We start from the raw sequence: 12656 nt of genomic DNA, 5'->3' as shown, positions 1-12656 counted from the left end.
AAAATTAACACAGTATTTATAGGCTGACTTCACTTAAAGGTCCCAGAGCATCGGTGCAGACACAACAAACCAGTTCCTGCATTTCTGGTCACCTTGTGTCTGGTTGTTTCCTACTTACAGATGGTAAAACAATCAAGCCAGTCCATGGCATAGGCAGAATGAGATTCCATTTGTCCCCTTTCAAACCCAAACCTTTCCAAGTGCCCTCACTGCCTGCCCTAAAATGTTCAAATTCATATCCCCCCCTGCCCCAGAATGCAGCATGAGATACTAACACAGTGAGTTTTAAGGGACAAATAGACCCTTCCCTAAGCAGTCAGGCTGCTTTCAAGGTGCACTTTCAGGATCACTACCAGATGATGTGGTTGTGAGCTCACCCCAGAAGGGACAGTCTTACTTCATGCCAACACCATTTCTTACGCACTTAAACATGGAGCTGGATCAAGAAACTGAGCTGGCTGAAAAATAACCTCAAAACTATCCATTTTCAGTTTTCTTCTCTAGCTCCACTGCCCAGCTGAATGAGCAGCGTGAGCAGCACATGGAAGGCAAGGGAAGCACAGTTGGAGTGCAAGGGAATCCCCCCCAGCCCTAATTGGCTCACGTTTAGATCAGTGCAACGTGCTTGTGGCACCACATGCTCAGTCTGAGCAGGTCCAAGGACCCCTTCCAGCTCCAGCACTCTCCACTAGAATCTCTCTTCTCTTACATAGTGCACAAGTTCCCACTGACTCTTCTCCTGAAGAAAGAAAAAGTCTTCAAAAATGGAACAGGAAGAAGGCAGGTGACAGAAATCGCTTTTAGCAAAGCAAAGTATGTATTTGGGACTTTGGCTGGGGCAGGTGTGCTCAGTGACAGGCACCTGCAAGGCAGGAAGGCCTGAGTGAGCTTCCAAGCACAGTCAGACTGGTGCATCATAGGCCTGGGCTGTGGCTGAATGTCGAAAGAGGAACAATAATTATAGGCGAGGGTAATTCTATCAAGCAAAACTGTTGCCTTATTTTCATTTGAAGTTAAATCAGTACCTACTGCAAACAGCCAGAGGTTTGTAGCAAAGACAGAAGAATTATCTGTGGGGAGAAGGGTAGGGATGGGGAATAGATCAAGAGGCAAGGAAAAAGCTAAACAAATCACTTTATTCATATTGTCATTGCATCAGGAAAACCAGAGGGATTTCCATTCTCCAGATGGGGAAATGGAAGCAGAGCATTGACAATACAGGCCCAGGGAACAGATTTGAGACCAACTCAGAACTAGAAATCAGGAATTCCCAGCTTCGCCCACATTCCTCCGGGACTCTGCAGCAAAGATCCTGAAACTAATAACCCCAGGGAGAGAGGGTCATAACCTTACCCTCATTATAGTATTTGGGATTTCAATTGAAATGCTTTGAGCTTGTTCTGCTGCCAAAAGCAGCACTACCTGCTCTGCAGAAACCCCCCCAAGCACATTTCCCATAGGAAGCAGCAGGCCAGCAGCAAGCAAAGCAGGGCTGGCACGTGCTGCACAAATACCTGTGTCAGCCATAGGAGAAAACAAGAGAAGGTGGGAAGCGGCAGCAAGAGGAGAAGCCTTCCTTTTGGGAGTCGTGCTGAGTGAAAATACTTAACAATGAGTCTGGGAACTACAACTCCAAAGCAACACAAAAGAAGTAAGGACTATAATGCTTACTGAAAAGGTACATGGTATTAATTAAGTTTTGGCTTTTAAGGAATATGTTAGGCAGAAAAAATTCATAAGGAGAGAGAGCTGGGGGGGAATTCTTGGAGCTACTGCCTTTGGTATCCCAGCACTGGTGACTGTTCAGCCTGCGCTCCAGGCACACACAGCAGTGGGGTTTGTCAAGGGACACTCTGGATGCAGTGTGTAAAGCTCAAAGCAAAGGTTCCATGTCTGGGGAACAGAATGGATGAACATTTGGCACCTCCCATGTCTTTTGTTCCGGTCCCTGATCAGCAAATCCCAGGACCATTGTTTGCCCATCACTGCCTTACATAGATGGTCACGTTTGAGCACCCTGGTGCTCAAAATTAAGTTCTGCAACTGCTCTTGTAATTTGTTGAAACAAGCAGTGCTGCCAAAGGGATGAGAGCCACTTCCGCTTACTTGCTCTTGCCACGCTCCCTCACAGGGCCAGCACAGCCCTTAGAACAGCAATGCAGCACGCCTCATCCAGGGTATCCCAAGCAGGAAAACAAGAGCAAGTTTTCACAAGGACTGGTTCCCAAGCCCTGGAATCATGATCCCTTGTAAAGATTCAAGCCATGACATACGTGGCACAGACCCACGTCATTTTCAGCTCTGTGCTTTCTGAGTACTCAGGGAACTCTGGTGTTAACTGGATGCAAACCACAGCAGCTCCATGCAGATGGTACATAGTGTGTGTGTGCTGGAATGCAGTATGGAAATGCTTCTGTTTTACAATAGGATGTCCCAAGCAAAGGACATGACTGCTGCCAAAGGCTGATACTGGTCTCTGCTCTCATAATTTCATTAAAAATCTAAACCTTCCCACCCCACAATGCTCTTCCTTTTGAAAATTTGACTGCGCAGGAGAGGGACCATCAAAACAAATCATTCAGGTTCAACTTAGTGCTCTATTCTACCCAGGGTCTGTAACTATCAGTGCCATTAAAACACCTCACAGCCTTCAGCATCACCTCAAACATGGGGCTATCTGCTACAGAATGTACCTGAGAGCTGCAGGGCTGGCACAGCAGGGGCTGCTCTGAGCCCTGGGAGGAACCCAGAGCCAGGTACAAGGCCTGTATCCCAGCCTGCTTTATCAGTGAACAACCCAACGTATTCTCAGGATACTAAGTATATTTCTGGGGAGGAAACAGGCTTCATTCAGGATCTGTAGAGGTCTAATGCAGCAAAGAAACATTTCTATAAAACAAATCACAGCGCCCCTTGGTTTAGGTTCAGGCAGTTTCAGGGAAACAGAGGAGCTGTAAAGGTCTCTGTGTGCTAACAGTGGCTCCAAATCACATCCTGCACTCCTCCGCTGAATGTCAGGAATTTGCCAAGAAAGGAGAAGTGGCAATGCACAGGATTTGCAGTTCTGCCCTTCCTGAGCAATGGCCCTTGTAATGACATTCCTTCACAGCCCACCTTCAACTGAGACCACCTCACCACACTGGAATGATCCCCATCTCCCCAGTGCTATGGCTATGGCGGGGGGGTACCCTTACTTTTGTAAGCCAGCCTGTATCTCCTATAAATATTATATAACAGTGATGCTGGGAAGAGTTACTATGGAGACTGGAAAGCTTGCCTTAAGGCAGTGACAGAAAGCTGGGGGTTTCAGCTATAAAGCGGTAACTAGAACACAAGTCCTGGCAAGACAGAGCACAAACCAAAAATCTTTCCTGAGGCTTTCACTAATAAGACAAAAAGCAGCGAAGCCACAGTTAGCATTTTTCGCCTTGCACGAACGGCAGGCAGGTGCTCGTCCACAGGTCTGGCATGATGCAGTCACCATGGAGCAGAGCTGGTCCCATCCTGTGCCAGCAGGATGCAGCTGATCCCTTCCATCTGCAGCACAAATCTCCCCTGTCTGAGAGGCCAGCTCCTGGCTCTTACATAATTCACAAGCTGGTATTAGCTACCTGATCTCTGGCACTCAATCAGCTGCCCATGCAGCATGCAGGTCTTCTGGGCTGTGGCCACATCAAGCCTCTGCACAAACCAACAGTCTGAGACCAGCAGATCTCCAGTACATGTTTAAGGATGCAGTGCTGTGTTCCAAGGCAGCACCTTCACCCTCACCTCCATCTTTCACTGGAAACCCAGTTTCAACAATCACACTTCCATTTTTCACATTCAGGATTGCTTGCTAAGACACTAATTTTATAAATTAAACAGCACTGGCATATCTGCAGATGTGCTAGGGATAAAGGCACCAAATGCTCTCTCTAGTAAAGCAGAGCACTTCAAAACCTCAGTCCCAAAGCACAGCCAACAGCCATAATATTAAACAAAGAAAAAAACACCCCAAAATCCAAAGTGTAACTTCTCCATCACATTCTGTTTCAGACCAAGATCCAACAGAAGCTCTATTCCTCCAACATGTGTGCCTTCACAGAAATTACCCAGTGCCACATTCACAAATCAGTCTTTTTCCCACCTGCCAATCTCTCAGCCTTCTGCAATCTGCCTCCCCTGCCTGCCGGGATCCACACAGATGAGCTGGTACTTGCAGCACTCCCTGGAACCAGCTCTATTTTCAGCAGGAATGACATAACTGCTGTCCCTATCTCACAATTGTTACTTTGGGACGTATTTCACATACTTGCAGTGCCCTCCTGAAACACTATACTAGAAATCACCTTTACTGAGCTCCAAGGGAAAAATGCAGGCCTAAACCTCAACACTGACAGAAAAAGAATTCTGAAAGTGTTCCTCGATAAAAGAGCAAATGTATCAGTTGCAGAAAAGGTAGTCAGGATGAAATGATGTACCAAGGGCACACAGAGGTATTCACTGTCACTAAAGCCTGGCAGGGCTGAGTTTTTTAACAGACGCTTATCATACAACCACTACAGCTTAATTATAAGCACCATTCACCTGTGCTGCAGGGAAGATCACCCACGCACTCAGGGGAGTTACCCTCTTGATGCTCGAACTGACACACACTGATGTACCAGGCACTCTCTCTTGCGCCACAGCCGGCAGGCAGCGCTCAGGGACGCTGCTGCACCGCGGGTCCCGAGTCCTGGGCCGAAAGACAAAAGTTTCCCATCTCTCACTCCTCTAATGACCTCTAACATTTAATTCCAAACTTGGCTTTGAGCGAATACGGATAAAAGCACTAACCTGCCCAAAGAAAGCACACGCACTCCCAGCCCCTCTGCGGTCCCCGGGCACCCCACGGGGCACCAGACAGGGCCGCCCGCCTCCCCCCGGGCTGGCCCAGCCGCCCCGGCCCAGTGCTCCGACTCACTGTTATACTGGACTCCCTTGGCGAACCTCCTCTGCAGCGCCTGGTTCATGGACTGCAGCCCCGCAGGGATGTTTTTGTCGCGGACCGCAGCCTGGTCCGAGCCCACCAGCTTCTTCAGGGCCGAGAACATCTTCGTGGTCCCACACCTGCACCCCGGGGAACGGGCCGAGCGCGGGCGGCCGCGGCGGAGGCACGGGGCGCTCAGAGCTGCGGCGGGGCCGGCCCGGCCATGCGAGGCGGAGGTGTACGGGCCCGGCCCGGCAGGAGGAAGCTGCGCCGGGGAAGGGGAGGCACTATCGGGGCATGTCCCGGCGCGGGACGGTGGAGCCGGTGCCGAGGTCCGGCGCGGGGCGGTGGGGCCGGGCCGCTCAGCCCAACCGGGGACCGGGGCCGGGCGCCGGGCGTGGGGAGCGGAGGCGGCGCAGGGCTCCCGCCGCCGCCATCTTGGCTCTTCCGCCTCACCGCGGGGGGCCGGGGCACGCGCGGCGCGGGTACGGCGGCCGGCGGGGGACAGAAGGGCGCGGAGCGCCGTCGCCGCCGCGACCCCCGGGAACTTCCCCCCGTGACCCCCTCGAAGGCCCAGTGCAGCCCAACACGCCCGAGACCCCCGCAGCGTGACCAGCGTAACCCCGGCTGTGCCCTCCTGGGGCCACCACAGCCCCCCAAGACTCTCGCAATCCCCTCTTGGCAGCTTCAGAGCCCCCCGACCCGTGACGCCCATTACCCCTCAGGAGGCCACCGCAGCATCCCTGGGACTACCCCCAAAACACCTCTAATCCCTTCCTGGGACCCCTGTGCCCCCTGGGACTGCCATCACCCGTGTCGTCTGCTCCTATGCCAGCCCCATTTTCCCGTGACCCTCGCAACCCCGTAACTCTCCTTTGACCCTCGGGGTCCTCTCCGACACGCCGTAATGCCATGCTGCAAACCCCATATAACCCCTCCCGTGCTTGCCCACCCCCCGTGGCCCCCATCTCGGCTGTACACGGGTCTCCCCGGTAACACCGTAACCCCGAGACAGCTGCAATTATTCCCCGTTAGGGAGGAGCAGACACTTGTAGCCTCCCTCGCTGTCCCCTTCCCAGCAGCCCAAGCCCATCTCCTGGGAAATGGGGCCTGGAGCCCGTCCAGCGGGACCCCGAGCCTCTCGGTGCCCCCCAACCCTGTGTGGGCAGAGGGCAGCAGCCTGAGGAGGGGCCAGAGACCCGGTGGGGAGATCCCAGTAACCCCACAGAGGTGGGGACACCCACCAGAGAGGACCCCACAGCATCCCCTGCCCCTCCTGTGCCCCCCACCCTGCTCCCCACCAGCCTGAGGATTGACACTGGGCTCTTCGGTCACATGAGAGACATTTACTGCTGGAGGTATCTCCTGGGCTGCCACAGCTGTCAGCACTGTCCTGCAGGACCCTGGTGCTGGATGCCGGCCCCTCAGCCTCTGCCTGCATCAGTTTGAGAGCTGCAGGAACTCCTCGTCCTCTGCAAGTGGAGAGATGCAGCAAGTGATGGACAGACCCCCAGACCCCTTATCACCCTGCAGTCACAGATGGTGGATGCTGCTTCCCACTTTGTCCCTGCCCGCAGTGATGGATGAGGGCAGCAGCCTAGACCATCTGTGCACGCCCATGCTGTTCTGCGCTTTGTGTCCCACCACGCGCCATGGTGGCATTAGTGTACTTTATATTGCTGGCAGGGATTATAAAAGATGGGTTCTGCCCTAAGACAGGCTCCATCTCCCATCTCTGGGGTCAGGCCAAGTCCCCAGCTCCTGCCCTCCTGGGAGCAGGCACGCCCAGGGCTGGATAAGGTGGAAGACACCTCAGTCTGCAGGATGATTTTCTCTGCCACACTCCTGACAACCTGATCATCATTTCCCTGGAGGGATAAATGGTGCCTCTTGTGTCTCCCAAGGAGGTTCAGTAGGGAAACCCCTGCACTGGCTGGAGCTGGGGGGCCTGGCAGGTATCACACCCCTGACAGGGACCCTGGGTTGGTCCTTAGTTGGTGTCAGGGTTCCTGCACCACCAAATCTTTCAGCCCACGGCTGTCACCTCCTCTGCTCCCCACTGCACCCCAACCTGCCTGGAGACGTTCCCCACTCATCAAGACCACACTGAAGTTCAGTCATGGCCTCAGCATGTCTGCAGCTTGCCCAGCCCTACTGTGCCATTACTGTCTGTGGGTTAATGGCCATATTCCCTACCCAGAACAGATCCCTCCTAGGCACAGCACAAAACCATCCCACACCCATGACAAACCCATCCCAGCCCAAGGACACACCCATCCTGGGTCCATCCTGACCCAGAATGACCCCTCCCAGGCAGAGCACAATACCAATCCAGACCCATTCCAGAGCCAGACTGATCCTTAACCCGTGACAAATGCATACTAGGCCCATGATGGACCCATCCTGGATCCATCCAGAGTCAGGACAGACCAATCCAGAACCAGGAGAGCTCTGTCCCCACCCCAGGCAGACCCAGTGCAGGACAGGAGATGTTGCAGGCTGCTGCCCTGGGGTGGGGGCCAAGGGGAGTACCTGCCAGCTGAGGAGCCCCGCAGTACTCCTTGCACTCCTTCTCCGAGTAGAACTGGTTCCCGTTGCCCTTGCAGCCCCCATAGCTGAAGGTGATGCACTTGCCCTGGGCTTCATCGAAGGCCCAGCGTGTCATCATTGCCTGGCAGGGACCTGGGACAATGGGCAGCCTGCAGGCAGCTACAGGGACAGGAGCTGCGTGAGGCAGGGGGTCCAGGGACCCCCTCACCTCCCACATGGATGCCAGACACGTGGCATTCGAGGCAATGCTCAGATCCTTTGTGATGCCTCAGCAAAGGCACCTCCAGTGCCCCAGCCCAGCTGGGATTCTCACCCTCGGTCCGGCATGCCTGCAGGCACTCCTTTTCTGAGTAGAAGTTGTTGCCGTTGCCCAGACAGCCTCCATAGTGGAAAGTTTCACAGGCCATGGAGGAGGAGTTGTAGAAGAAGCGGGAGAGCATCCCGCTGCAGGGCCCGGGGTCCTGGCTCAGCCGGCACGAGTCTGGGGACCAGCACACCACGGGTCACAGGCAAATGGGAGTGCAGGCCAGGGGGGTCCCGATGCAGCTCCCTCCCCTGTGACCTACCTTCCTTATTGCCAATGTAAGTGGGCAGGGGTCCTGCGGCTGAGCCCTCCTCCAGGGGTAGGACTGCTCTCCGTGCCCTCTGCACCAGTAAGGAAGCACAGAGCTGCCATAAGTCCCTGCCTGTGGGACCTGCTGCCCACCCCATTGTCCTGAGGGTGGGCTGTGGCAGGGGCACCTCGGGCTTCAACCCTCCTCTGTGCTCCCAGCATGTCTCCAGTCACTCTTCCAGGGTGGGGTCCACAATCCCAGGTTGTGGATTAAGACACCTAAAGTGCTCAAGTCATGCCTCGTGCTGGGGATGTGCCTCAATGATGTGTTACCTGCTCTCGAGTCAACTGTTGTTGACTCAGACATACAACTCAGACATACTCAGTCAACCCAGACATAGGGTTGTTTCCACTATGAAAGTCCCATTCCCCCTGGAAAATCTTTCAACACTCAACCCTGAGAGACTGGGAGGTGCTGAGTGATGGAAGTTGAAGGACCAGTGGGTGCTAAGCTTCCCCATCCCTGGAGAAGGGGCCTACAGCCTGGCTGGGACACACACAGACAGGCAAGGAGCATGGAAACATCAGCAACCTTCACACTGTGAAAAAAATCAGAGTAGGAAAAGTCTTCCACCTGGAAATAAGCTTTTGTGCCCACCTGGCCACCAGGACCCTCCCCCTGCAGCCTGCACCTGCCCTGCCCCCATCCCTGCAGGCAAAGCCCATCAGCAGAGGTGGAAAACAACTCTCAAGATGGTCAGTGGAGCCACTGCCCAAAAAACATATCCTGCCCATGGAGCCTTCTCCCTGGACACCCTATCTCCAGTGAGTTTGGCTTGGAAGGGATGTCTCTGGCCTTGATCCTCTTCAGAAGGTCCCAGCTGGCCCACTCACCTGGGGAGCATTTTCAGTCTCTTGAGGAACACATTCACCTGGCCCAGAAGCAGGAGAGCAGATGAGCAGTGTGAAAGGTGAGGTGTCCTGACAAACCTCAGTGAGTCCAGCATTGTGCACATGCAGGACCCTCGGCAAGGGGACACCCTCCCAGTTCCACCCAACGTTATTCCCCTCTTTCTGCTTTCCACCTCCCACTCACAGAAGCACCATCCTAAAATGCCCATCTCCCTGAAATCCCTACACCCCCCTGGGTTCCCCCAAAACCCTACACACACACCCACACCCACGCTCCATCATGCTAGCCCCTTCTGAACCCCAGACTGAGCAAGGAGCCTCCCAGGTGCTGGCAGCACCCAGCCTGGGGACCAGACACAAGTGTCCCATGCCCTCATCCCAGCACAGTGGCATGGTTGCACTGACCTGACAGCCCAGCACGGACCCCTCTGGAAGCTGATTTCTCTGGCAGAATCCTGATACATGGCCTTATTTCCTTTTCATCCCATGCTACCAAAGCATTTGTCTCTCCTTCCTTCCTCCTGACCATCCCCCATCTCCCCAGCTTGGCAGACCCAGAAGGAGCAGCTGGAGTGCTCTGGCAGCATGAGAGGCATGTGCCCCATGGGAGTTTACCTCTGTTGGCCAAGATGAAGATGGAGTCTTCAGGGATGCCCATCTCCAGAGCCAGCTGATGGAAAGACTCAATGAGGTCCTCCCGTAGCTCCGGACTCCTCCCTGGGAAAGAGAATGGGCTGTGAGCAGGGTCGGTGTGGGAGTGCAGTCCCCAAGAACCCACTGAGATCAGGTGGCTGCAGGCAGGTGCAACACCAGACTCCTGGTCCTTCCCAACACAGAATCAGGGAAGCAAAGATTGAGCCCACCCATTGACCCAGCACTGCTATGTCCACCCTAAAACATGTCCCTGAGCTCCACATCTACATGTTTTTTGAACCCTTCCAGGCACAGTGATGTCACTGCTTCCCTGGGCAGCCTGCTGTTCTTGACCAAGGGCTTGGACAAACTGGGTTTAATGTTTCTTAATCATGGAAGACAGCATCTCCTGCCACTTCAGGGCTAGGTTTCCTCTAAGCAGATATCACCACCTTCATCCCAAACATGATGCTGGTTTGGATGTTCACATCAGTGCCTGATGTGGCTCTCATGGAGCCATGAGACTCCACCTCTGCCATGCCAAAGATGAGGTGGTCTAAGCCACCATTTCCAAAGCCCACGGTCAGGTCCCTTAAGGCCAAAGGAGCTGAGAGAACCTTAGGTGGTGTTTTTGAGCTGTGCTGGTCCACCCTAGAGCCTGCTTGCCCTGAAGTGCCATGGCCAGACATACCATACAGCTTCAGGGTGGTGCTTGGACCAAAACTGCTTTTCTTCTTCATCAGAATGACAGCATATTCGTCATAGTTGGTACGGAGCACGTAGGACTGGATAGACACATCCCATCCTGGGTGAGACAGAGACACAGGGATGTCATTCCTGCCCCTCATGGTGAGATGGAGCAGTGTAGGACAGCCCCAAAGCTGGGGGCTGAAATCAAGCATCTAATTAAAAAAAACCCATGATTTTTGGGAAGCAGACTAAGATACAACCATGAGTCCCTTTAGGCTCACCAGTGTCTTAGCTGAAGGGATTGGAAACCAAGAGCTGCAAACAACTGAGATACCACTAATGCTTCTGAAGTGTGGCTGGTCCCTGCCCCAGCCTGGGACCCTGTGGACAGGAGTGACCTGCTTCAACATCTCATAATCCTGTGGCTGGGCAGGGACAGTGCTCAAACAGCACTTTCCTGCAGCTTTACTCTATACTTTGGCTGGAAATGTCCACATGAGTGGCCACTCCACTCCACTCCACTCCACTCCACTCCACATTGTGGAGTGGCCTCTGAGCCCTGCTCTTTTGAATCCCTTCCACCTCTGTCAGCTGTCCCCAGAGCTGCTCCCCATCTCCCAGCCATGCCTCACCCCAACTCACTGGGGTTGTAGTAGGTGTATTTTCCAGGGGTGCTGGTTTTCTGGTACTCCCCTGAGACTAGTGTGCAGTCACCTTGCCTGGAGAGAGGAAGAAAACAATCAGCTACTTGGAGGGATTATTTTCCCTGGTTATGGCATGAAAATCATGTCTGGGGCACCAAGGACATGGTGCAGGACCCCTGAAATCATGCTGCCCAAGGTGTTGGGTATTTGAACCCAATCCATCCCCTCCTCAGGGCTTGGAGGCCAGGCAGAGCAAGTAACCCCCGTGTCTGTCCCAACCCCTGGGAGAGGGAGCACCCCTGGGTGGGGTAGCTTTGGAAGTGGCTCCAGCACCTCCAGCAGTGCTCCCAGCAGTGCCCCATACCGCAGCCTGGTGCTGGTAGTGCTGATCTGGTCAGCACTGGGGCCGGGGCCCAGCACCAGCGTGCCCATGCTGAACTTCTCCTTGTAGTTCTTCATCCATTTGCAAGTCGTGCCGATAGCGATGTCGAACCACTTCCCGTGCATCTGCAGGGAGAAGAGAGACACGTCTGCACCATGAGCCCTCCTCACCAAGGTGGGACATCACCTGGTTTTGTGCAGAGTCAAAATATTCCTGATGCAGGGAGAAACTGGGAGGTGATGATGCAGGGTGCAGAGGCCAGAGCTGCAGCAGGATTTGGGAAGTGTATCAGCACTGAGCAGAATTTTCCTTGGTTCCCTGACTAGGAGGTAGGGCTGGGGGCATCAGGCTGGCATCCCCCCATGTATACCAGTGAGACCCAGATCTGGGCACACGTGCAGGGTTTTATGAAGCCTGGCAGGGGACAGGGTGTGTTGTGGGGGATCTCCCAGGCAGCCTGCATCCCTGCATGCCGAACCACAGACTTTCCACAGGACTCATCTGCCCTGGGGCTCCGACTGCAGCCACCCTGCCTGGGTTTGCCAGGATGAGGCCACCCCAGAGCCTGGCACCTGCTGAGTGGCACCCAGGGAGTGCCACACTGCCAATGGCTGTCCCACGCAGCCTGGCATGGGCATAGGCATTATTGCCCTTCCTTCTGGAGGAAAATGAAAGAAAGCTTACCCCATCCCTTTTGCCCCCAAAATGAAGGGACCATAAGCTGCCATTACCCGCTCAGCCTCAAAATTCTCCTGCACTTGGATGTCTTCATCCTGGTCTCCGATGGGGGTTCCATGAGCCACAGTGAAGAGGAGGAGGGAAAGGAAACCCCAAGTAATCATGGCTGGCGGCTTCGGAGTGCTGCTGAGCCTCAGCACTTCAGTGGGATCCCGGACTCTGCACTGCCCCCACTGTGCAGCACTGTGACCTTCAGACCAGGGCCAGCGGGGCCGGCCACCCTGCGGGGGGGCTGCCGGGGGAGCTGGGGTGTACGGCCCGGGGAGCACCACTGCCCTTGGCAGTGCTGGGGATTTGCAGGAGTGGAGCACCCTATCAGCCACACCAGGCTGAGCTCCTCACCCTCGCCTGTTCCTACACCATGGGGCCGGGAGCTGTCTTTCTCCTTTATTCTATGTTGAGATTCATATTCCTGCTCTGTCATCCTACAAAGAGCCCCCAGCCCTGATGGACCAGTCTGACCCTGTGGTGAGGAGAGCACTGAGGGACGCCCAGCATTTACCCCAGGCTACCTAATCAGTGTCCATAGGGAACAGAGCCTGAGTTTCCTGCTCCCCTTTTGGACCACTTCCAGGCAGTCCCAAGCTGATGGCCAACATCCAG

The 12656-nt window shown here is 54.7% G+C and overlaps 2 protein-coding genes across 2 annotated transcripts in view; both read right to left on the bottom strand.

Annotated features, from left to right (window-relative positions):
* The window catches only part of RABL6 (RAB, member RAS oncogene family like 6), a 53504-nt gene extending 48109 nt beyond the window's left edge, over positions 1-5395 (bottom strand). The window contains exon 1 of the mRNA XM_068211669.1: positions 4946-5395. Coding sequence (XP_068067770.1) covers positions 4946-5075 — 130 coding nt within the window. The 5' untranslated portion in view covers positions 5076-5395. The remainder of the gene's footprint in view (positions 1-4945) is intronic.
* An 882-nt stretch (positions 5396-6277) lies between these two features.
* AMBP (alpha-1-microglobulin/bikunin precursor) lies at positions 6278-12233 on the bottom strand. Its single transcript, XM_068211658.1, has 10 exons — positions 12047-12233; positions 11298-11440; positions 10932-11008; positions 10291-10404; positions 9582-9683; positions 8949-8986; positions 8068-8146; positions 7815-7982; positions 7484-7660; positions 6278-6423 (listed from the first exon to the last, which is right to left on the bottom strand). The coding sequence occupies exons 1-10, from the start codon at positions 12155-12157 to the stop codon at positions 6392-6394; spliced, it is 1041 nt and encodes a 346-aa protein (XP_068067759.1). The 5' UTR covers positions 12158-12233; the 3' UTR covers positions 6278-6391.
* Positions 12234-12656: the final 423 nt, after the last annotated feature.

Source organism: Anomalospiza imberbis, chromosome 21 (assembly GCF_031753505.1).
Source record: "Anomalospiza imberbis isolate Cuckoo-Finch-1a 21T00152 chromosome 21, ASM3175350v1, whole genome shotgun sequence".
NCBI classification, from domain to species: domain Eukaryota; kingdom Metazoa; phylum Chordata; class Aves; order Passeriformes; family Viduidae; genus Anomalospiza; species Anomalospiza imberbis.
This window is presented reverse-complemented; position numbering and strand designations above follow the sequence as displayed.